Consider the following 26,342-nt stretch of genomic DNA (forward strand, 5'->3'; position numbering starts at 1 on the left):
TATTTCTGTATAAACAGTAATGCAGTGTCACCCACCCTGCCCCCCACCCCTGGCGCATCAGTGCCCGGGTATTTTTAGCGTATTGATCAGATGCCGTTCTGTCCCACTCTCAGTAACACACTGTCTCAATTTCCCACCGCGCTCCAGAGCCCGACCCCCAGCGTCTCGCGTTACGCTCTCACTGCAGGGGGGGATTTATCACATCCCTCTCATCAGTGCGGCGTTCGCCACGTTTAACGCCACTCCGCTCCACAGCTTGAGGACGTTTCGGCTCAGTAGGAGACGTCGTAGAAATGTTCACGCTAATCTCCTGTTTGTTTTAGCGTTTACTCCAGTAATGATGGTGCTGTCCTGTGGGCATGTGTTCCCATAGCGCTTAATATCACAACACGTACTGAATCCATTATCAGTCTGGCCTGGCACAGTGGCAGTGTGACCTCGGTTTAAACACGCTGGGAGCAGGGCGGGGCATTTTTTGGAGGAAGAAGCACCCAAATGAAACCATCACCACACAAGTTCCGTTTCGGGTCGGAGTTTAAAACACATGACAGACACGCCCACTCGGCTCTGCACACAGATATTATTGTAGCTGGCACAGCGGGCGGAACATGTCATAAAGTTGGCGATAACAGGGTCCATTCATTTAAAGGGACGATATGATTGGTCAATTTAACTGTCAGTCTTTCAATTATTTCCTATTTCACGGTGCTTTGAACATCTATAGCTGGAACCACAAATTCTACTGACAACAGGGGGCAACAAAGAGGCTCCCTCACATCCCATCACAAATTAAATAGGCAGGTGTGAAGGATTTATTTGTTGAGTTTGTTATTGAGTTCTTTTTAAGTACTCAATTCTTCCTAGTACTTCTCGTAGTACTTCTCAGTACTTCTTGTAGTACTTCTCTTCTCAGTACTTAGTACGTCTTGTAGTCCTTCTCAGTACTTCTTGTAGTACATCTTGTAGTACTTCTCAGTACTCAGTACTTCTTGTAGTACTTCTCAGTACTCAGTACTTCTTGTAGTACTTCTCAGTACTCAGTACTTCTTGTAGTAATTCTCTTCTCAGTACTCAGTACGTCTTGTAGTCCTTCTCAGTACGTCTTGTAGTCCTTCTCAGTACTTCTTGTAGTACTTTTTTTTCTAAGTACTCAGTACTCCTGGTAATACTTCTCTTCTCAGTACTCCTTGTAGAACTGCTCAGTACTTGTAGTACTTCTCAGTACTTCTTGTAGTACTTCTCAGTACTCAGTACTTATTGTAGTACTTATTGTAGTACTTCTCTTCTCAGTACTCGGTACTTTTTGTTTCACCCTGTGGGATTATGAACATGTTTGGTTGGATTCAGTAAAGTGTAAAAATGAAGAATCTACACCAGATTAAACGCTTGTTGAAGGAGCTTCACCTCGATCCTTCAGCGAGTCTTTACTGAGCGCTGAGGCCGTTCCCACTCCCACTCCCGCTCCTGCTCCCGCTCCCACTCCCACTCCCACTCCCGCTCCCGGTTGGATTTCAGTTCCACTTCACTTCATTTTCCACAGAGAAAAACACAAACGAGCGCGCGGCGCTGACGGGCGGCGGCGAGACACCGCAGGTTGAGGAAAACCGCGAGATAGAGCGCGAGCGAGGGACGACAAGCCGAGGCAATTAACTGCTGTCTCGTAAGCCGGCTGATAAACACGGCTTTATCCGTGTGTAATTAGCACTGTTTGTGAAGCCGCACTGTTGCCGCGCTGATAAACAGGCGCCCGGTGATGGAGGAGGCGCCGCGGTCCCCGTGCAGCCTGCCAGTGATAGCGGCAAAATGGAGAAATGAGAGACGCTCTCAGGGATGACGGGCGGGGAGGCGAGAGGAGGAAATGAAAAGGAATTAGGAGTGTGGCGCAGCTTCACAGGTACAAGGGTTTCTGCTCCCTGTGTGGAGGACATTTTCATTTTTGGCATTTGGCAGACGCCTTTATCCAAAGCAACTTACATTATAGTTACAGTATACAGTCTCAAGGGCCCAACAGCAACCTGGCAGTGGTGAGGCTTGAATCAGCGACCTTCTGATTACTAGTACCAGTACCTTACCCACTAGGCTACAACTGTTCCTTGACCAGGAATGAATCATATAGCCTTCAGTGTATGACAAGGTTTCTTGCCAGATATTGGAATGTGACTGCTGGAATTTGTTTCATGTAGAGACAGCATCGGTGAGATACTGATGCTGGACAAAACTTGAGTTGAAGTTCCAGTTTATTTAAAAGATCCTCACTTTGTGTTAAGCTCTCTGTTGCCTTGCTAACATGGGAAATGTCCTTCCCTGAACTGTTCACAGGTCAGAAGTGTTTAGAATATCAATGTGTTCTGTAGCATTACGACCTTAATGGCACACCAGCCTGTCTGAGTTTGATTCTCAGCTCTGCTACCGGTCGGCTGGGCGCCCCTAGCAGGCACGAAACTGGCCACTAAGTCTGCTGGGTGGGAAAAGACAGGACTAATAAGTGGGCGGGGTCTTCGACGCTGTGTAAGGACCCTGGTTAGTAGTCCGAGGCACCTGTACAGAAGTGGAGGAGCATGGAGATCGGCGCGTGACTCTCCATGCACCAGCCGATCCACCGAAGTACGGGCGAATAAGAAGGGGTCAGAGGGAGCGTGTGTCTCCTTGGACGTGATCGGGGTCCCCAGGAGTGAAAGACTAATTGGCTACGACTAAATTGGGAGAAAAAGGGAGAGAATCTGTAAATAAAATCACCCTCCGTCATACTTCACATATGGCCATATTTGTCCATCAGATCCACATGGTGAAGTGTGATTTGTGTGAAGTGCTTTGTATTTGGTATGTTAAAACTAGGGTGGGCGGGTGACTTTAACCCCAATCACCCCCCCACCCCCAACCCTCCATATATATGACTTCAATCAGTGATCAGAACCGGAGGCCGGTTTAGCTTCTACATTTGGATTTGTCTCCTATCCTCATTTTCCGAGTCCTTCCACCAGTGTTCTCATAGCGCTGCCTTCAATGGTGTCACGTGGGTGCCTCATCACACGCCCGAAGTAACATAACTAGCACCTTCTCTGTTCTGGCTATCTCGTACACTCGCTCAGTGGTCATCATCTTCAGCAGTTTTCTGACTCACTTGTTCTCAAAAGCCTGAAATCGTTTTTCTTCCTCTTGTTTTGGCGTCCAGGCTTCACATCCATACGCGGCTACTGGCCGGACCGAGGGTTTAAACAATCGAAGCTTGGTGACGCCGTAAACAATGCTGTTCCTGACTTCACCAGCACGTTCTGCAGTATTTAATATTGATACTTTACTTCCCAAATATAAGGAGCCCATTCGTTCCAATCTTCTACCTTCCACTATAATCTCCAGCACTTCTTCAAAATCAGAATCAGAATCTTTATTTTCGCCAAGTACCAGGTGTACAAGGAATTTCTTTTGGTGCTGGTGTCAACATATAAGCATCTAATTAAATAATAGAAAGTTGTACTATATATAAACATAGAATAAAAAAATATAACAGCAACAACAACAGTATAGCATCCGATGTAGTGTGCAATACAGATGTTCCTTTCTTTATGTTTACAGATGATTCTTCACTGTAATAATACATAATAACTAATAACTGTGCTAGTTTTCATTTTTTAATCATTTATTACTGTTTCCTGACCACATTTGCCACGAGTTTTGCATGTTTTCCATAAGATTAGTTCTTTTAATTCCATAATACAAGTTCTTATGCGTCAGCGAGACAGCAGGAGTCGCTGTTGCAGCAGTAATGAGGAGAAACCCAACCCGACCTACCCTCACTCAGACACCGTTGCTTGTTTTTTGAGTTCCTGGTCATGCGTTCGGCATGATCCACCATCAGCCGAACATTTAATCGATCCCTGACCGTGAAATTGGAATTCTTTGTGTGCGTTTGTGATATTTTGACGAATCCGTGCAGGTTTATAGACTCAAACTAAGCAGATTATTGAAGTAAGCATTCAGAGGAGCGTTGAATCTGTTGATAGTGTCCGTATGATTGTAACCGGTGCTTATACGAGAATAGATTTTAATTCCAAACTATTTCTGAACTCTTCGTAATCCAGCGCTTCTCCTAAACCCTTAAACGAGGTTGGGGGGTGAATTTCGGTGTCCTGCTCACCAGGCCGGCTGCACGCTCTCGATCCTCGCTCTGTATACACGTGTAAGAAACTAATAACCGTATTTATTCCAGCTGGAAGTAGAAATCAAGCCTGTATGAGGATTTGGAAATAAGAAGCGGCGAAACAGGCGACGCAGACGCTCGCACCGTCACGCCGTCGCGGCCCGTAATCCGATTGTGTATCTGTGTTCCTTTCCTGCGTCGGCCCACGCTGATGACTTCAGGGAGCGATGGCGGGGCGTTATTAAACCTCAGTGTGCACACATACACGCACACGTGCACGTTCACACTCTGTTAGCGCCGGCATCCGCTCGCCCCGAAGCCCTCGGATCTACCGAAAACGGTTAAACTGTCCCTGACGAGCCTGAATTTACAAATAAACCACACTTGTATAATTACACCTTTATACAGATTATACAACCTCAAAGAGAATTAATTTATATGTGAAAAGAACTCTGTTGGTTGCTCCGCATTTATTCGTCCCTCATGTTTGTAGTTTTTTATAAGAAAAGTCGTGCCGCACTGAATGCTGGGATCGTCTGAGCTGTTGTTGCTCCTAGACGTTTTCACCTGATTAAATAGTTTTATTATTATTGGAAATAAGTGGCGATCAATGACGGTGTGTTAGATACGACCCATGATGTTTGTATGCTTGATTTAGCACCTCTTTGAGGTGGTGTGTGTGTGGTGGTGTGTATTTACACGGTCATGTATTATATTTAATTAATTCTATGATTTATTGTCTATATAAATGCACCATTTTGTGCAAACAGTTTGTTTCTGCTGGTTCCTTTAAATGACAATTTTTTAAATCATTTTCATTTCTGTTTCTCACTGTTGATAGAAATGTTTGGTCTTCATCTGAAGAGAAAAAAACCCTCAATAACCTCGTCATTGCTCATTTTCTTCCCCTGTTTAGCCCCGAGCGGCGAGCAATTAGCTTCATTATCAAGCTAATGTGTTTGTGAAAATTTACCATCGATTAGCTGCATGGCATTTTTCAATTAGCCGAATCACAGCTCGCTCGCAGCTTCGGACGTCGTCTTAACAAACGAGTCGAGAAAAGTCTTTTATTTTTGCACCATTGGGGCTGCACATACATTAATACTTACCAGTAGATGGATTTACTCAAACGTTTAGATTTTCCCGAACCCTCTTCCTCACATCTTTTCTCATTATTGCTTTAAATTAAGATTTTTCTCTTTTTCTCAGAGTTTGGCTCGTAGCGCTCCCCGGAGCTTCGAATCATGATGTGCATCTTTCTCCCGAAGGCTCTCAGAAACGTCTCTAGCAGCGTCTCTGATCTGTATTTATATCAGACGTGTGGGTTCGAGTCTGAGTCTGGCTTGTTTTTACACCGAGGTTTTTCAGGGTCTGGTGTCTGAAACTTCCGGCTGCACCCGAGGACGAGCACACGACCGTGTTCTGCTTTTAAAATCCTCTCATCGGTGCAGCAAGGCCTGTACATATAAACCTTTAACCTGCTAACTTTGAGGTGCCAACGTCTGCGCTTGCGTTACCCCGATTGTACAGTATTATGCTTCCTCTCTGCTGATGTTGACCTCTGCGCTGATTGAGGAGATATTCCGACACGTGTGCAGTAGCCAGCACGAGGCGAGTTCATATGCGGATCAGCTTTGTGTATGGAGAGACACACCCTGATCAGCATTATTCCTCGACTCTGTGCAGGCGCCAGAGGTCGTAATTACACCAGTTATGAGGTCCCTCTCCGGCTCCCACCCTGTATGAACATGAACAATTTGTGTGGCTGAAACCCCTGAACGGTAATTCATGCCAGCATTCCTGACCATTAAATCCAGTACTGACTGTGTGAACTGTGTGAATGATGAACTGGTCCTGTTATTCTTGTTCCTGTTCTGTGTTTGATGTCCTTTGATGTATTTTTATTCTATAATTCTGGGTTCTCCTGTAATAACCCGGTGTTTTGATCTCTGCTGCCTGTACTGACAGTGATTCCTGGATGACTCCCGACTGAAAGGTTCGCGTCCCGCTGTGACTCCGCTGTGTTACAGAAACGCTCATTTAAAAAACTCAGGTCACGTGACGTCTGTGTTATGAAGCCTGTGATGTTTAGATTTTACGAGGGTTATGAGCGGCTTCATCTTCTCCTCAGATCTCGAACAGCTCCTCCTGGTTCTTTACTCGTTGTTTAGACTTCCAGTTTAAACCTGGTTCTCTCTCCACACAGACACATTTTACTTCATCCTACACTCCTGATAAGAGGGCGTGTCTAAATTCTTAGATTCCTTAAAAAGCTCCTGCTGAGGCGCCAATCCAATGCGGAGCAACCAACAGAGTTCTTTTTAAATGTAAATAGATTCTCGTTGATGTTTAATGTGTATAAAGGTGTAATTATACGAGTGTCATTTATTTGTAAATTAGGGCTCGTCAGGGACGGTTTAACCGCTTTCGGTACGCAGAGGGAGACGTTAGCTGGCGTGCTAGCGGGTTGTGCGGCTTTAGGTGGCGTAAACGGCGTAATCTTTGTCTAAGTAGAGCGTCTAAATAATCTGCCTTATGAGTTCTATGTCTGATTAGAATCCTCTCTACTGAGCTTCACTCATGTCTGTATTTGTTGAAGCGTTGGTGCTTTAATGTGTACTGCTGTATTAAAAGAAGCTGTTAATCTGTTGAATTCTTTACAGCTTTATAACTAGAGATGCATGAGTACCGATACTGGTGTCGGGTATTTGCCCGATACTGCGCTCATTAACTCGAACTCGTACTCGCAAACGAGGCTCCGATACTAAACATCCGATACCGTGTGCCTAGCGCACGTTGCTGCGTTATGCCCGGTTCACACTACACGATTCTTGCCCTGATTTTCGCTCGGCGGCTGGTCGGCGCTAGATTTGCCGGCTCGGGAGCGACTCGGCGTTCGCTCGGCGATCAAAACTCGGCTCTCGATGTGAACTATCCAACAACTCGATCCGACCGGCTCGCCGAGCGCTCGGGCGACCGGATCGAGTTTTCTAGCACGATCTGAGATGTGCGACTGGGAATGAGTGACATGTCGAACAGCCAATGAGAACGCAGGATACAGTGTGAGGGGAAACGCAGGAGAGGAGTGTAAACAGGTGGGACAGGGGGATAATATAGTTTATATCAGAATACACCGGCACACACACACGTTTTACAGTATTTCTGACCTGATCGTTCTCTACATAACATAACAACAAAACACCAACATTGCAAAAATATTTATTAACCTCCAACTCATTAACTCCATTAACTCATTAACTCCATCATTCTAAATAGGTATTGGTATCGGTATCGGTATCGGCAAGTACAAAAATACATGTACTTGTACTTGGTTGGGAAAAAATGGTATTGATGCATCCCTAATTATTATTATTATTATTATGGTTATAATTTGTTGTTGTTTGTGAAATTAAGCTCGTATCTTCCCATGCGGCTCTGCAGCGGGAGCTTTGTCGAGCGCTGCAGCGTCACTGTCAGTCAGACTGAATGTGGAGTTAATGGTGTGAAAGCTGCACTGTTGATGTACTGTCATAGCCGACTCTCATAACACGCTCCTCCCGAGACGTCCTGCCACTGCCTTCCTGCCTCCCAATTAATCTTTCATGTCCGGGTCTCAGAACGCGCGTTAAAGACCGCCTGACACGCCGCTGTCTACACGCCGAGCTTCCGAGAGAAACGCTGAAACTATAGAGGGTCGCGCGGTAAACGGATCCGGTCTGTCAAGTGTGAGCGTGAGCGGGGACATGAGGTGCGTTCCGGTCACCCCAGTGGTTCCCTGGGAGGCGGACGACACGGGCCCGGACGTTTTTTAAGTGAGATTTCAAACCGTAGGGAGCGAAGACGTTCAGTTCTGAGGGACTGTAGGGAGTCAGGAGGAATGATTTATCACTAGAATGTTGACTGTAAAGTTTACTAATCAGTCGCGTTATCTAAGAGCTGCAAACCGTACGAGCAGGATTACGTCTAACGTTATGACTAACGTTTATTATATTATATTTATTTATTATATATATTTATTTATATTTATTATATTTATTATATATGTGCTGAAAGTTACCAACGCTGCAAAATCCACCAAAAAACAGTAACTCCCTAACTTTTCCATAGCTAATGTTCACTAGCTAGTTATCCTGAGGTAAAGGCGCCAAGATTCTGAATTCCTCGGTTCGAATGTCGGCTCTGCCACCGGTCGGCTGGTCACCATCTAGCAGGCATAATTGGCAGTGCCTGGAGCAAACACAAATTGGCCACCGAGTCTGCTGTGTGGGAAAAGACCGGACTAAGTGGGTGGGGTCTTCAAACGATGAGCCTCGTGTGCAGATCCACCGAAGCATGGGTGAAAAAGAAGGAGTCGAGGGACTGCGCATGTGTCCGAGTGGGCGTGGGGCAGGCGAATATACCCTCCTCGAACACAATCGGGACCCCGAGCAGCGGTATAGTACTTGGCTACACTGAATTGGGAGGAAAAGGGAGAAAATGCATAAATAAATAGAAAAAAATAAGAATGCTGTCATTGCGATGCTCTGATGTCTACATGATGATGCTGCAGGTCGAGGTGTTCCTGCCCTGCGCCCAGTGTTTTCCCGCCGCATCCAGAAAATGAACTATTAGAATTCAGATCAGAATTTAGAGTTCTGGTATTGATACTCAATAAAATAATGAAAGCAGGACTCTCCTAACAGCGACCCGTGTTCACGTTCTCAGGTACGAGATCCGCGACACTCACCTGGTAGAGGAGAGCGTTCTGGAGACGCTGAAGGTCAAGGCCGACTTCCTGACCTTCAAACCTCGACCCTTCAACATGCGCGAGTTCTACGATCGGACCGGCCACGACATCAAGGACATGCTGCTGTCGTGTTACTACCGCGGCGACAGGTGCAGCGCCGAGGACTTCAAAGTGGTGAGTGGGCGTGGTTAAAGCCGCCGGCGCCGCCGCCGCTGTCTTATTCTCTCTCTGTCTCTCTCTCTCTCGCACTTTCTGTCTGTTGCTCTTCAGCTTTATTGATAATGAGCACCGAGCACATGCGCGGTTTCCCAGTGACTTGTGGGTAGTGTGCTGGCAGCGTGTTACTGGTTTTCCAAGCTCGTGTGCTGTTGTGTACATTTTCTAATGTTTTAACCTGCTGGATCGGGGTCAACATCTGGAACAGTGTTGTGCTGGTATGAGTGGATTAGACCCAGCAGTGCCGCTGGAGTTTTTGAACACTGTCACTGAAACAGATGAACTACAGTCAGTAATTGTAGAACTACAAAGTGCTTCTATATGGTAAGTGGAGCTGATAAAATTGACAGTGAGTGTAGAAACAGGGAGGTGGTTTTAATGTTATGGTTGATCAGTGTATGTATGGCGCCCCTGGAGTAGAAAGGGTTAAGGGCCTTGCTCAAGGGCCCCAACTGTGGCTGACTTGCAGAGCTGGGAACCGAGCTCTCAACCTTTTGGTTGATAACCCAAAGCCCTACCCACTAGGCTACCACTGTCCCTATATACTGGCAGGCTGGGTATAATTGTTCCTCATGCCTTGAGTTTAACGTGTCTGTTCTAGCTGGAAAGGTCACACAGAGGTCGCTATTGTGATACCAGTTGTTTATTAAATGGGGGTGTCCAAATACTTTTGGCCATAAAGTGCACATACAAGTGTACATTTTGACTGATCAGCTTCGAGCCGGTTAGTATCCGTGATTTATGGACAGTTTTGATATGAATAATTACCGGCGCTCAGATTAAATTCTGTGTTTCTAGAAAATATGTGGTCGGTGATAAACGACACCCAGAAGGACTGAGGACTGGAGGAACGACCGGGAGATACGACGTGTAGACTTTAATGAGGACGATGTTCGGTTAGATGACGTTTCCTCGGGCTACGTAGCGAGTCGCTCTCGGAAAATTGGGGTTTATTGGATTTTAAAAACGAAGGCGCGGCAAAACAGATAAACACATAAATTACAGCGGAGAGGAGAACTTACTAACAGCTCCGGGATGTGAACACATTTCACTTCTGGCACGTTCAGCAGTGATTATTACATTAGTTCAGTCAACATGAGTCTCACTTTCCTTCAGATAAACGTGCCGGGCGCCTGCGCAGGCGATGATTGGCTCTTCTGAGCGAGGGAGGGAGGGAGGGAGGGTTGTAGGGGTTCTTCATAACTGATGCAGTTACGACCTCTGCTGGCTGATCGATAGCACTGCACAGAGATGAGAGATAATGGAGATCGGTGCGTGACTTTCTGTGCTTGATGCGGATCTCCATATGAACCTATTTTTGCGGGTAAAAAGAAGCGGGGGCGCAGGGTCAGCAGAGAGGGTTTAGGGCCTTGCTCAAGGGTCCAACACTGGCTGCATAGCAGAGCCTGAATTCAAACCGACAATCTTCCTATTGATAGCCTAAATATCTACACACTAGGCTATTGCTGCCCCTTGTGGAGCGGAGGTCCGCAGCAACAGAGGCGGAAATACAAATCGGGGAATTGGATACGAATAGGTTGAGAAGAAATTGCATTAAAAATATTCTATTACAGTATATACAAATCTGGAGGTTCATGTATGTAGTGTTATTGGGTCTGTCTGAAAACCTAGTGGGCGGCACGGTGGCTCGGTGGGTAGCACTGTCGCCTCACAGCAAGAAGGTCCTGGGTTCGATCCCCAGGCGGGGCGGTCCGGGTCCTTTCTGTGCTGAGTTTGCATGTTCTCCCCGTGTCTGCGTGGGTTTCCTCCGGGAGCTCCGGTTTCCTCCCACAGTCCAAAAACATGCAGTCAGGTTAATTGGAGACACTGAATTGCCCTATAGGTGAATCTGTGTGTGTGTGTGTGTGTGTGTGTCTGCCCTGCGATGGACTGGCTCCCCGTCCAGGGTGTTACTGTGTGCCTTGCGCCCATTGAAAAGCTGGGATAGGCTCCAGCACCCCCCCACGACCCTAATTAGATAAGCAGTTAAGAAAGTGAGTGAGTGAAAACCATGTGTACATTTTTAGATCCTTATGAGTTTGATGTCACATTAGATTCTCTCTACTGAGGCGGCTGTAGGTTTTCAGACAGACCCACAGTGTCAGTAAAATAAGTTTCATCCTGATCTGTTCAACAGATGGAACTGGAATGTGTAAAATCACCTCTATAGTTCTGTCAGATGTGTGGAGGAGCACCATCACTGTTTCATCTATCACGTCATGTCTGGACGTGTCCACTTTTTTCCGGTTTATCTAGAGATTCTGTACAGATGGAGATGATGTTAGAAGTAAACTTTCAGTTTCCTGTGCATTACTGATGAATGAAAGTGTGTGTGCGCGGCGTGTCCACATTTCCTCCAGGCTCTGGAGTGTGTGTGCAGGGTGGGTGTGTGCCGGGGGGAATACGCGTCGTCGGGTTGGTTTATAGAGCGAGCTGGTTAATTAAACTTCGGGGTTTAAGCTCGGCTGTCTTCGGGACTCGAGGTGACCTTGAACCTTTCAAAAAAACAGCAGCTGCTCACTTAATTGTGGTTCTGCACTTAATTATAGAGCAGCGTGGCGACGGCGCGGACGTGTGAATCAGGTTATTTTTACACAAATAGAAAGTTCGTTCCAGGAAATTAGAAAGAGTTAGAGGAACGTGCTCGGGCGGCTTTCTGTGCCGTTCCTTCTGTGGAGCAGACAGTGTCCGATGAGCTGGTGGTCGGGTGTCCACATACTTTTTAAAACAAAATTTTGTATGCATTTTCTCCCTTTTAACACGTCCAATTGCCCGATTGCGTCACGCTTCCTCTCCACCAGTGCCGACCCCCGCTCTGAATGAGGAGAACGAAGTTTACCCACGCCCCCTCCGACACGTGGGCAGCAGCCGTATGCATCTTATCACCTACAATTTTGACGAGTGCAATTCAGTGCAGCTCAGCACTGTGTACGGAGAGACACACCCTGAGAGCACACTTTTCTCATCTCTGTACAGGCGCCATCAATCAGCCAGCAGAGGTCGTAATTGCATTAGTTATGAGAGAGAGACTTCATCCGGCTTAGTCCCGCCCATATATGAACAACAATGTGGCTGCTCAGCCTCAGCCGGCAGGCAGAGCCGAGACTCGATACGATGTATTCCAGATCCCAGCTCTGGTGTTCCAGCATGTGTTTTTACAGCTGCGCCACCTGAGCGGCCTGGTGTCCACATACTTTTGATCGTATTGATTTACTTTTCACGCTGTATATGTTGAAATTGCTCTCGTATTTATTTTCCTGACCTCATAAAAGTGATCTGATCATGCGGCACAAACATTTAGAGCTGTGTGTATGTATGTGTGTGTGTGTGTGTGTGTTCGAGCGTTAAACACGAGCGCGACGTGGTTAGTGATCTCTGCTGAGCTGTTAGCCTCCTGTACACCATCAGCACAACCGTCCGACACCTGCGCTCTCAGCGTACTGTCAACCGCTGAAACCATGAGGACGCGCCCGCGGTGGTTACAACCGTAGGCGTTACTCACAGCCAACCGTGAGTCTGTTCAGGCGCCCAGCCGATTGATAGCACAGTTGAGATTCGAACTCGAATTGCAGGAGTTATAATTACGAGGGGCGTCCACATATTTTGACACATAAAACATGTCTAGTCTGCTTGGGTGGTGCAGCTCTTGAATTCGAATCTCAGCTCTGCTATCGACCAGCTGGGCACCTAGACAGACACTATTGGCTCTGTCTGAGGGTGGGCAGGTCGAAGGGGTTGCTGATCGCTGCTGCAGTGGCGACCTCTGCTGGCCGGTCGATGATACTGCACAAAGACTGTGAGTAATAGAGAGCAGTGCGTGACTCGTGCAGGGAAGAGAAGCGGTTGGCACTAAACTTGTGTCGAGGGTGCGTGTGCTAGGGTACGGCCCCTCTCGGACTGTGTAAAAGTCTGCAGCAGTAGAGGAGAGATAAACACAGATATAAAAATAAATAAAAGAAAAGAAGCTGCTTGTTTTGAGTGTTTGACTGTGAGAGCTGATCATGCCAGCGTGTGGGTGGGTGGAGGGGGGTGATGGATGGTACCGAGACGTGGAGATGGATACGAGAATGAGGAGGTGGCTTTGTTATGACAGATTGCATTATTGCTTTAAACCATCATCCATCACACGCATATGTACACACACACACACACACACACACTTTTACACACACACACTTTTACACACACACTTACACAGCTTTGATGGTTCCTGTATGTACAGATCCAGTGAGGACAGCAGACATTTACAGGTATTTCATTTAAAACTGTTGAACAGATCCAGTCGTGGCCGATTGGAGCTTCACTGCCGCCACCCCTAACCCCGTCAGAGGAGAGCTGAGGCTCACAGACGGAGCCAGTCGCTTCTTTTTACCTGCTGGGGGCGTGGTCTTATGTAGCATGATGCTCATTACTCAATGCCATCCTTGATCAGCTGCCCCCTGTGCGACTGCCTCGATTGGTCAGCAGAGGCTGAAAAGGAACCCTGTTTCAACCATCCTCCCTCTCTCTACAGGCACACAGCCAACCGTGAGTCTGTGCAGGCGCCCAGCCGACTGATAGCACAGCTTCAAGAGCTCGAGATCCCCGCAAAAGTGCAAGAGATGTTTTTTTTTGTAAATATGCACTTATTCCTAATCTTGGGTGGCACGGTGGCTTGGGGGGGTAGCACTGTCGCCTCACAGCAAAAAGGTCCTGGGTTTGATTCTGGAGTCCTGGAGTTTGCATGTTCTCCCCCTGTCTGCGTGGGTTTCCTCCAGGAGCTTTGGTTTCCTCCCACAGTCCAAAGACGTGCAAGTGAGGTGAATTAGAGATACAAAATTGTCCCTGACTGTGTTTGATATTAAAAACTTGAACTGATGAATCTTGTGTATCCTGTAACTACCATTTCTGTCAGGAATGTAACCAAAGTGTGTAAAAATGACTGTAAAATTATAATAAATTAATAAATAAATAACGTCCCTTATTTGATGCCAGCAACACATTCAAAAAAAGAGACCTAAATATCCCCCCTCGCCCTTTCCAAATGATATCTGGATAAAGGGAGAAAAGCTGGGGGTGCGTTAGTGCCAGTGACATGGGTGACCTGCACCGTATCGCGCACCGAGAGTCAGGCACCGATCTCCATTATCCCACGTCTTATCATGCAAGTGCCTTCACCAACCAGCAGGGGTCGTAACTGCAGCAGTTATGAAGAAACCCTGTTCGGCCATCGTCCTGCCCCCTACAGACACACGGCCAATCATGATAGCAGAGCTGAGATTGGAACTCACAAACTCGAGATCTCAGCACTAGTGGGCAGGCGTGTTTTACTGCTGCCCACCCCCCGACTGTCAGAGCGACAGAGCAGTCGCACCCGGGTCGGTTTTAATCCGAACAAAGCCGACAAGTGTAAACACAACCTTAAATACGCTCTGTAAAACTAACCCTGTTTATCTGGGTGCATTAGTTTAACTAACCCTATTTATCTGGGTGCATTAGTTTAACTATTTATCTGGGTGCATTAGTTTAACTAACCCTATTTAGCTGGGTGCATTAGTTTAACTAACCCTATTTATCTGGGTGCATTAGTTTAACTAACCCTATTTATCTGGGTGCATTAGTTTAACTAACCCTATTTATCTGGGTGCATTAGTTTAACTATTTATCTGGGTGCATTAGTTTAACTAACCCTATTTATCTGGGGGGATTAGTTTAACTAACCCTATTTATCTGGGGGGATTAGTTTAACTAACCCTATTTATCTGGAGGGGATTAGTTTAACTAACCCTATTTATCTGGGTGCATTAGTTTAACTAACCCTTTTTATCTGGGTGCATTAGTTTAACTAACCCTATTTATCTGGGGGGATTAGTTTAACTAACCCTATTTATCTGGGTGCATTAGTTTAACTAACCCTATTTATCTGGGTGCATTAGTTTAACTAACCCTATTTATCTGGGTGCATTAGTTTAACTAACCCTATTTATCTGGGTGCATTAGTTTAACTAACCCTATTTATCTGGGTGCATTAGTTTAACTAACCCTTTTTATCTGGGTGCATTAGTTTAACTAACCCTATTTATCTGGGGGGATTAGTTTAACTAACCCTATTTATCTGGGTGCATTAGTTTAACTAACCCTATTTATCTGGAGGGGATTAGTTTAACTAACCCTATTTATCTGGGTGCATTAGTTTAACTATTTATCTGGGTGCATTAGTTTAACTAACCCTATTTATCTGGGTGCATTAGTTTAACTAACCCTATTTATCTGGGTGCATTAGTTTAACTATTTATCTGGGTGCATTAGTTTAACTAACCCTATTTATCTGGGGGGATTAGTTTAACTAACCCTATTTATCTGGGGGGATTAGTTTAACTAACCCTATTTATCTGGAGGGGATTAGTTTAACTAACCCTATTTATCTGGGTGCATTAGTTTAACTAACCCTTTTTATCTGGGTGCATTAGTTTAACTAACCCTATTTATCTGGGGGGATTAGTTTAACTAACCCTATTTATCTGGGTGCATTAGTTTAACTAACCCTATTTATCTGGGGGGATTAGTTTAACTAACCCTATTTATCTGGGTGCATTAGTTTAACTAACCCTATTTATCTGGGTGCATTAGTTTAACTAACCCTATTTATCTGGGTGCATTAGTTTAACTAACCCTTTTTATCTGGGTGCATTAGTTTAACTAACCCTATTTATCTGGGGGGATTAGTTTAACTAACCCTATTTATCTGGGTGCATTAGTTTAACTAACCCTATTTATCTGGAGGGGATTAGTTTAACTAACCCTATTTATCTGGGTGCATTAGTTTAACTAACCCTATTTATCTGGGTGCATTAGTTTAACTAACCCTATTTATCTGGGTGCATTAGTTTAACTAACCCTATTTATCTGGGTGCATTAGTTTAACTAACCCTATTTATCTGGGTGCATTAGTTTAACTAACCCTATTTATCTGGGTGCATTAGTTTAACTAACCCTATTTATCTGGAGGGAATTAGTTTCTATGCTACCAAATTAAATCATCTAGCTCGTTCTTTCCTGGATTCAGTGTTTTACCGCTGTGCCACCCGAGCGCCCGGTCGTTCATGTTTCTGAAGCTTTTTTTGAATCCTGATGTGTTTAATAAGCCATGAAATGACGAGACGTTTCAGAAGAACGAAAGCCGCCGTGTTGTTGTTTTTTGATCCGAGCTTCCACGTCTGATCCAATCAAGTCGACCAAACTGTGAAGCTTTTCGCTCCCCTTAAATTCGGCCTGATCAGAGCTTTCAGACGATCGTACAGAACAAAGCTGAACCCGGCTCCGCTCTCTTTGTGCTCGATCTTCAGACGCCGCTGATGTGATTGCTCTGAAAAATACATCAAACCAACATCGGTTCCTCTCGGAGCTTCATCTCAGACCAAAGGGCTCAGGAAATCTCCCACTTCTGTTAATTTAAGGTGGAATGGCCGCCTCAATAAAACACATTCATTTGATGTTTGTATCTGATGGTGAAGGGGTGGTGGTCTTCAACCTTGGGTAAAAGACCACTGTTCCAGTAGCACTCTGTACTACTAGATGATCCTAGTAAAAATATGAGTTGCAGAGATAACAGGCACATAAATACATAAATACGAAATTAACTTGCACTGGAACGCCCCCTTGTGGCCGCTTTACGTTACATCTTGTAAACCACAGTGTGACCAGATTACCACCATTTTTATTACTTGAGTTTATGTAGTTTTGTGTTTCGTTTTGATGAATCAAAAATTAGGTCGTGTTTGTACTCGAAGTTTGGTTCCCTTGGTCCAGACCAAATAAGACGTACGTTGGGGGTACGTTGTTAGATTTTAGTCCTGGTTTGCTTAGCGTTCACACTCACAAATGTACAATTGAACCAAAATAAGTAAAAGAAACAAAAAAAGTTGCATGTGTATTGTATATTCCTTGTTTTATTTGCATTTCTCCCCAATTTTCCTCCCAGCTTAGTCGTATCCAATCACCTGATACATTTTTCTTCCTCCTTACTGATGCTGACCCCTACTCCTGACAGTAACTAACACACGCCCCCTCCGACACGTGTGAGAGAGTCACGCACCGATCTCCACTATCCCCAGTCTCTGTGCAGCGCCATCGGTCAGCCAGCAGAGGTCGTAATTGCAGCAAGTAAGAGGAATCCCCTCCGACATTCCCACCCTACGAACGGGCCGATTGTTGTCCGTTGGCGCCCAGCCTGCCGGTAGCAGAGCTGAGATTCAAACTCACAAGTTCGAGATGTCAACTCTGATAAGCCAGCGTATTTTACCGCTGCGCCACCTGAGCCGTGGGTCGTGTTTACCTGCTGGTTATTTACTTACTGGAAACACGAGGAGGGGTGAGAAAATGGTTCTCTGTTCTCTCACATCCATTTTACACTTACAGTTTCAGCATTTAGCGAACGCTTTTATCCAAAGCGATGTACAGTATCGTGACAGTATAGTGTCTAAGCAATTGAGGCTTAAGGGCCTTGCTCAAGGGCCCAACAGTGACAGCCTGGCAGTGGTGGGGCTTAAACCAGTGACCTTTCCATTACTAGTCAAGTACCCTCACCACTAGGCTACAACATCCTGTGTTTGGTTCGTATTGTGTTCATACCTGAAACGAATGGCACCAGAATTCATTCAGAAACGGACCGAGACCCCCCCGACTGTCAGAGCGACTTTGTTCAGTTTTAATCCGAACAAAGCTGACAAGTATAAACACAACCTTAAATACGCTCAGTCAAACTAACCCTGTTTATCTGGGCTCAGAATAATCACCAGCAGTGATCAATAATGATCGCAAACGGAGAATCGGGGGAAGAATTCGTTTCTACGCTACCAAATGAAATCATCTAGCTCGTTCTTTCCTAGAAGCGTGTGTAAATGGTTTGTTTTGATCGTGACGGTACCCATCAGACTACCATTATGCAGTAACAGACGAGTGTTTCTCACAGCGCAGGTTCTCGTGACCAGCATGCAACTCCAGACCCGATGAAAGTCCTGATTCATGGTGGGACGTGCAGGAGAAATTAATCCTCATTAATAATAATAAATATGCCGACAAAGCGCTGGCACGGTTCGCTCTCCTGCAGGGGTTCATAAAAACCAGCCGAAATGACGGAGACGGCGTGATTGAGATTCATGAGCCGCGTTTGATTAAAAAGACTCGCAGCAGCACGTCGACGGCTGACTGACGGTTATAAATACACACGACAACCGACACTGTGAGTAATCAACACGCTGTTACTGCAGCACTGCCGGATTTACCGGGGTGTAGAGAGGACACAACACATGCCAGCAGGTGGACTGGCTACTTCGTATTACCCCTAGATTAAAACATATGTAAGAGTGTGTGGTGTTGTTGTTAAAGAGGCCTGCAGTTTTGTTCACAAATACACTGTATGGACAAAAGTATTGGGACGCCCCTTCTGATCGTTTAATTCATGTGTTTAAGCTCAGACAATAAAGAAGTAAAGAAGCACTTTGTAGTTCTACAATTACTGACTGTAGTCCATCTGTTTCTCTACATACTTTGTTACCCCCTTTTACCCTGTTCTTCAATGGTCAGGACCCCCACAGGACCACCACAGAGCAGGTATTATTTAGGTGGTGGATCATTCTCAGCACTGCAGTGACACTGACATGGTGGTGGTGTGACCACTGATGAAGGTCTAGAAGATGACCGACTCAAACAGCAGCAACAGATGAGCGATCGTCTCCGACTTTACATCTACAAGGTGGACCAACTACGTAGAGGTGTCTAATAGAGTGGACAGTGAGTGGACACGGTATTTAGAAACTCCAGCAGCGCTGCTGTGTCTGATCCACTCATACCAGCATAACACACACTAACACACCACCACCATGTCAGTGTCCCTGCAGTGCTGAGAATCATCCACCACCTAAATAATACCTGCTCTGTGGTGGTCCTGTGGGGGTCCTGACCATTGAAGAACAGGGTGAAAGGGGACTAACAAAGCATGTAGAGAAACAGATGGACTACAGTCAGTAATTGTAGAACTACAAAGAGCTCCTATATGGTAAGTTGAGCTGATAAAATCAGAGTCAGAGTCAGAGTCAGAGAGGTTTTATTGTCATTTCAGCTACATACAAGTACATATTGAAACGAAACAGCGTTCCTCTAGGATCACGGTGTAACACGGTACAAAAAGTGCAAGACAATACAAAACAGTGCAAATACAACAATAATACAAAAAATCCTATAATAAATAACTACAAAAGATATTCCTTATTATCCCTAATCTAAACAAGTAATTAGAACACAGGACTAAAGACAAGTGTTAGTACATGATGGTGAATAGATGGTACAATGGTTCCTGAGGTAGTGACATGTTGTACATTAGCAGCGTAAAATTGGCAATGCAGATAAGGTGCCTAAAAAGTAAATATGGTGCAAAATACAAGTAAGGTGCAGAAATTATTGTGCATTTCCAGGAGGTGTGCAAAAATGCAAGTAACATAGTCAAAAATGCAAGTAACAGTCAATGAATGAACAAGGAGGTGGTTTTAATGTTATGGCTGATTGGTGTATATATGCAGTTCCACAGGACCATGGAACGCATTAATAGGTTTCCCACACTTATTAGAAAAAATACCTTAAAACTCAACATCTTAAAAACTCAATCATGGAGTTTCAAGGTACCACTGTACATTTATTAGAGGGTCCTGACGCCCCCCTCCTTCTCACCTGTAGTTCAATATGGGTGGCGTCGCCTCCAGCACAAACTTCTCCCCCGGTACCTCCGTAGATGGAGTCACTCCCAGTCAAACATAATTGCCGTGATCATTCTCATCGAACGAGCGAATCCATTTCCTCCCGGCGCTCTCCACAGGGCTGGAGAGACACCGATAATGCGATCGAATCAATAAAGGTTGGCCTCACACACACCTCTCAGCGGTGCCACTCGCACAAACACTGCTGTTAGCTGGTTTTAGACGGACAATTTCATCGGACCTGGGACGCATTACAGGCTCGGAAACGGCGTCCGGATTCAGGTCGCAATCGCAGCAAATTGTCCGTATTACACCGAGCTGTCCTCACGGTGCACTCACACAGAACAACGGAGAAGTTTCAGACCTGGAAGTTTCAAACTTTTTAAAGCGCTTCAGTCTGAAAGTGTCTCAGTCTGTCAGTCACATCAGAACCCATCAATCTGCACGCCTCTGTCCGAGAGCCATCAATCAATTCTCAATTACTGTAGTGCCCAAAGACAAGCGATCGATGGACTTCCAGTTGATGAATAATAAACGCATAACTAACGAGGTTTATTACTCAGGGCTTCATGCCACGCTAATCTACGCCTGGATGGCCGAGCGCCAGCCTCTGGGTCACGTTCCCGCACACAAACGGAGAATCTCGGCTGAGATATGAGTGGAAGGTACTCCGAGAATTTAAAGGATAAAGCAGAGAGATTAATCTGGATTCTATTTCAGATCTGAATGTTTCATCCTGGATTTAACCTTAAAATCTAGCTACTAATTCAATAATGTTTTAGTACAATTTAATGGTGTTTTGGGTAGCAGCAGTGGAGGTGTAGCTACGACTGGCACCACTAGATGGATGGATGGATGGATAGATGGATGGATGGATGGATGGATAGATGGATGGATGGATGGATGGATGGTTGGACGGATGGATGGTTGGACGGATGGATGGATGAATAGGTAGATGGATGGATGGATTAATGAATAGATGGATGGATGGATGAATAGGTAGATGGATGGATGGATGGATTAATGAATAGATGGATGGCTGGATGGATGGATGAATAGATGGATGGAGGAATAGATAGATAGATAGATAGATAGATAGATAGATAGATAGATAGATAGATAGATAGATAGATAGATAGATAGATAGATAGATAGATAGATAGATAGATAGATAGATGAGTGGATGGACAGACAGACAGATAGATAGATGAAAATGATGGATGGATGAATAGATAGATAGAAGGATGAATGGATGGGTGGGTGGATAGATTGATAGATAGATGGATGGATAAATGGATAGATGGATGGATAGTTTGGTTGATGAATGGATAGAGGAAGGATGGATGGATAGTTTGGTTGATGAATGGATGGATGGATGGATGGATAGATTGGTTGATGAATGGATGGATGGATGGATGGATAGATTGGTTGATGAATGGATAGATGGATGGATAGATAAGCTAAAACTGTGGTGACATAATCACTGTAATCTCTGTATAAGTAGAGCGTCTAAGTAATCTGCCTTAAGAGTTCCATGTCGCATCAGAATCCTCTCTACTGAGGCAGCTGTAGGTTTTCAGACATCGGCATCATGTTGTTTCTCCACTCTAGCAGATGGAAAGTGAACGCTGGGCTCAGGAGACGTGCCACCGCTACCTTTTTACGAGCCCTGCTTTCGGATTAGCATATTTTCTACACCGAGGGACATCAAACACCGTCAGCCGAGGACGGGTCTTCAGTTCCGGTGTTTATCTTTCCAGGCTGGTGTTGGTGCTGTGGTTATAGAGAGAATAATCATGACCTAGAGTTCCTGTTCGAGCTCTGCCTCGGTGTTATACTGTACCTCCAAGAATCCCCGCCAAGAAACGACAACGTAATGAAGACGGGACGCAGATTCTCCCCAGCAACAGACACACAGGAGACCTGAGGGGTTCAAACCAATCTGAGAGGACGGGGAGAGAAGAGATCCGTCTTTATTCTGTACGGCCGGTGTCGCCGGGTCCGTCCCCCTTATATGAGGGATGGAAATATGAGACGATCAGGAGGGGAACATCCATTCAGAAATCAATTAGCATCACAAACGCTGGTGAAGAGCATCAGTCTTTAGAGAGAGGAGGAAGATTAAACGTGAGGAGGAGGAGTGGGAGGAAAAAATCCTGAAAAGAATAAATACTGTACCAGTACATCCAGAACAAACACTCGTATCCGTCAAGGATTTTTAATTTTCCAAATTTCCTGTACTGCCGTAAGCGACGTGTGTCAAATTTCACCGATCAGCCATAATATTAAAACCACCGCCTTGTTTCTACACTCACTGTCCATTATATCAGCTCCACTTACCATATAGAAGCACTTTGTAGTTCTACAATTACTGACTGTAGTCCATCTCTTTCTCTGCATGCTTTGTTAGCCCCCTTTCACCCTGTTCTTCAGTGGTCAGGACCCCCACAGGACCACCACAGAGCAGGTATTATTTGGGTGGTGGATCATTCTCAGCGCTGCAGTGACACTGACATGGTGGTGGTGTGTTAGTGTGTGTTGTGCTGGTATGAGTGGATCAGACACAGCAGCGCTGCCGTCCTAAGGGCCCAGGGTTCAAATCTCATCGGTGCTATCACCCGGTCGGGCCTCTCATGTCCGAGGGAAGGCCGGAACAGCACAGTCGTTGGGTTGTGTCTGGTAAGGTCTCCGCTGTGTCAAGACTGGCAAACACAGCACACTAGCGCCCAATGCCGTAATCACAATATACATTGAGGGTGGCGTTGGGCGGGGGGGGGGGTTAGGGGCATGTCCCCTCCCCCAATATTCAGCTATGCTCAAAATGCCCCCCATATAGGCCTGATAATGTATATAAAGCTTAGCTTTGCTTTGTTAGGATCCATCAGTAGGGCAGTTGTAGCCTAGCAGTTAAAGTACTGAACTAGTAATCGAAAGGTCGCTTGTTCAAGCTCCACCACTGACAGGTTGCCACTGTTGGGCCCTTGAGCAAGGCTCTTATCCTTCAATCACTTGGACAATGTACTGTATACTGTTGCTTTGGATAAAAGCGTCTGCTAAATACCGGAAACGTAAATGCCCCCCCTCCCATGCTAGCGCCCCTGGTGGACGGAAGGGCCGCGGTAGCTGGAATGACACATCTGGCTTTACCTCATCCTCCTCTTCCTCCTCAGCGTTTTTTATCATATCTGTAACCCACTCGCTCTTCCTGTTTCAGAACAGGCACCACGTCTCTAATTAGGACCTTCGGCCTGGTTGCCATAGCGCCTTGGTTGCCATGGAGTCGGGGAGAACAGACAGAGACGACGGTAAGCGAACGCAGACGGTGATGCTGAGCGGCCCGAGCGCATCGATCGTCCGGCTGATCGGACGCGGCTCGTCAGCGTCCGCATCATTCCAGGGTCTGACCGCGTCCTGAACGGGGTACAGCCGAGGGTTAAAGGTCAAAACTCCAAAAAAATACTATTAAAATTCATTTAATTTGTTTATATTATGTTTGTTTTATTTATTTATGTTAATTAATGTCCATCCTGTTTCAGGCTTGTGGTTGTACAGCGTCCTTGAGTTTCTTAAAAGGCTCTTATAAAAAAAATGATATTATTTTATTATTATTTCTATTATTATTATTTTTTTTTTTATTATTATTATTTTTTTTTAATAATAATTATTATTATTATTATAAAATTCGTCATCAGTAACGAGACGCCGGTCGTAATCAGGTCGCGACCCAGCGTGACACGTCTACACATTCTCACACCCTCCGTGTACACGCCCGTCTTGATTTCTCACCCGCCGAGAACAATTAGCGACGCTAACGATCTGCTTGTTTGACGATCCTTAAAGAAATGCTGTAATTTAGAATAGCCACTCCACCTTCTGCATGTTTTTAGAAGGAGGAATGGAGGTAAGATCAGAGAACCCTCCCAGAACCCTGCTGCTGTGAGGAACCCACAATATTTATTTATTAGGATTTTAACGTCGTGTTTTACACTTTGGTTACATTCATGACAGGAACGGTAGTTACAGGATACACAGGGGAGAACATGCAAACTTCACACAGAAAGGACCCGGACCGCTCCAACTGGGAATCGAACCCAGGACCTTTTTACTGTGAGGTGACAGAGCTACCCACTGAGCCACCGTGCCAGCGAACCCAAAAATAAATCATTCTGAATTGCCCCATAGGTGAATGTGTGTGTGTGTGTGTGTGTGTGTGTGTGTGTTTCTGCCGTGCGATGGACTGGTGCCCCGTCCAGGGTGTTACTGTGTGCCATGCGCCCATTGAAAAGCTGGGATAGGCTCTAACCCTGATTGGATAAGCGGTTCTTCTGAACACCAGGCATCGTTTATTGTCCTCCTGAATGGAACCATTCATCGTGTTGCTGCCCGTCCTCTTCCTCTTTTACCTTCGAATCTTCCAAGCATAGTACAGCAGCAAAAATATTTATAGTTTATTACTTCAGTCCTCTGTTAGGTTTTCTGTTACGTACTAGTGCACGTGAACGTGTTTAAATTATAATGACCAAAAGTATTTGGACACCTGACCATGAACCAAAAACAAATGTCATTAACAAAGCTTTGAAGTGTGTCTGTGGGAATTTGTGCCCATTCAGTCGAAAGATGACAGTGACGGTGTTTTGTATAGGCGTGAAATTACAGACTGTTGGTTGTTTGGAGAAAGCACATGTTCAGTTAGCGGTGAGGTCAGGTGAGTCCAGAGCGTTAGTCTGAGTGCCCACACCTTCTGAGTGTGTGTGTGTGTGTGTGTGTGTGTACAAGCTGTCTGTGATGCTACTGAAGGTTATTATGACTTTATTTACCACCAGCTGATTGTGTTATTATTTTTATACATAATTGACGTAAGCTGGTAACGGTCAGACCTTAGCAACGGTACATTTAGCATAGCAACAAGCTCCGTACCAGCATCTACGAGTGTGATTCTTCTGCGTAACTCTGTTATGTTCTGCAAATCTGCTTACATCTCGCTATGGCCGATAAAATGTGGACACGGTTTACAAATCAGCCATTTAACACACACTTTTATCCAGTTCTGACTCACTACAGTGCAAGAGATTGAGCATTAAGGGCCTCGTTTAGGGGCCCGAGTTTTAAATATAGTCCTCACTGCTAAAACATACAATATATGGACAAAAGTATTTGGACGCCCTTTTTAATTATTGAATTCTAACACATGTAATAAATCAAGTATAATAAAGAATTGATGTGCTTCCAACTTTGCAGCACAGTTTAGGGAAGGCCCTGTCCTGGTCCAGCATGACTGCGCCCCTCTATAAAGCTCAATTTAATAGACATCAGTGCCTGGCCATATAAATGCTGCCATCTTTTGACTGGGAATGGGCACAAATTCCCACAGACAAACTTGCAGCTCATGGTCAGATGTCCAAACACTTTTGAAACAGACTTATATTTGTGAAATCAGTTTAGGGAAGGCCCTTTCCTGTTCCAGTATGACTGTACCCCTGTGCACAAAGCTCAGTCTAAGGAACTTCAGCGTCTTGCACAGAGCCATGACCTCGGCCCCTCTGCTATCATTGTTTGCCTGAATGGGCACAAATTCCCACAGACATACTCCAAAGACTTGTGAAAAGATCACACAGAGGTCGCTCTATTTTAATGCCATTTGCTTTCGAAATGGGATGTCCAACAAGCTTACGGTCAGGCGTCCAAACACTTGAAACACACGTATGTAAAATAAATGATATGTGATATATTTGTGAAACCAGTTTAGGGAAGGAATCAGTGGATCTGTGGATCAGTGGATGTGTGGATCTGCTGGTGTGTGGATCTGCTGGTGTGTGGATGTGTGGATCTGCTGGTGTGGATCTGCTGGTGTGGATCTGCTGGTGTGTGGATCAGTGAATGTGTGGATCAGTGTATCTGCTGGTGTGTGGATCTGCTGGTGTGTGGATGTGTGGATCTGCTGGTGTGTGGATCTGCTGGTGTGTGGATCAGTGGATGTGTGGATCTGCTGGTGTGTGGATCTGCTGGTGTGTGGATGTGTGGATCTGCTGGTGTGGATCTGCTGGTGTGTGGATCAGTGAATGTGTGGATCAGTGTATCTGTGGATCTGCTGGTGTGTGGCGGTGTGTTTATTCGCCGCTGCAGAATGTGGTTCGAGCTGCCAATGGAAATAAAAGTGCGGCGGAAATGTGGAGGAAAAATTGCTGACGCTGGGCTAGTGCGGAGGTGTGTGTGTGTGTGTGTGTGTTTAGCTGTGTAGTGTGTGTAGCAGAACTGAAATAGCTGGTGTGATCATGCTGGAGGGATGTTTACTCTGCAGTCTAATAACTCGCCGTTCGCCTTTGACCCAGCTGTGAGCAGTGTGATACGGTGTGTGTGTGTGTGTGTGTGTGTGTGTTTATGCGTTGTTGTGATTTTGCAAACTGTGTATTCTACATGTAGTGTGTGTCTTCATTATAGAGCCCCTGAGGTGCTACCGGCCTGGCAGGAGCATGACAGACACATTTGTCTGAATCTGAGGGAGGGGCGGTGGAACAGGGTTTCTCCTTAATGC

General features: G+C 45.5%; 1 protein-coding gene across 3 annotated transcripts in view; it reads left to right on the forward strand.

Annotated features, from left to right (window-relative positions):
- The window catches only part of asic1b (acid-sensing (proton-gated) ion channel 1b), a 133,282-nt gene that overhangs the window by 3,181 nt on the left and 103,759 nt on the right, over positions 1-26,342 (forward strand). For all 3 annotated transcript variants that reach the window (XR_010007481.1, XM_062986693.1, XM_062986694.1), the window contains exon 2: positions 8,843-9,038. Coding sequence is in view for 2 of the 3 variants with exons in the window: in XM_062986693.1 (XP_062842763.1) it covers positions 8,843-9,038 (196 nt within the window). In the remaining variant the exon portion in view is untranslated. The remainder of the gene's footprint in view (positions 1-8,842; positions 9,039-26,342) is intronic.

Source organism: Trichomycterus rosablanca, chromosome 24, assembly GCF_030014385.1.
Source record: "Trichomycterus rosablanca isolate fTriRos1 chromosome 24, fTriRos1.hap1, whole genome shotgun sequence".
NCBI lineage: Eukaryota > Metazoa > Chordata > Actinopteri > Siluriformes > Trichomycteridae > Trichomycterus > Trichomycterus rosablanca.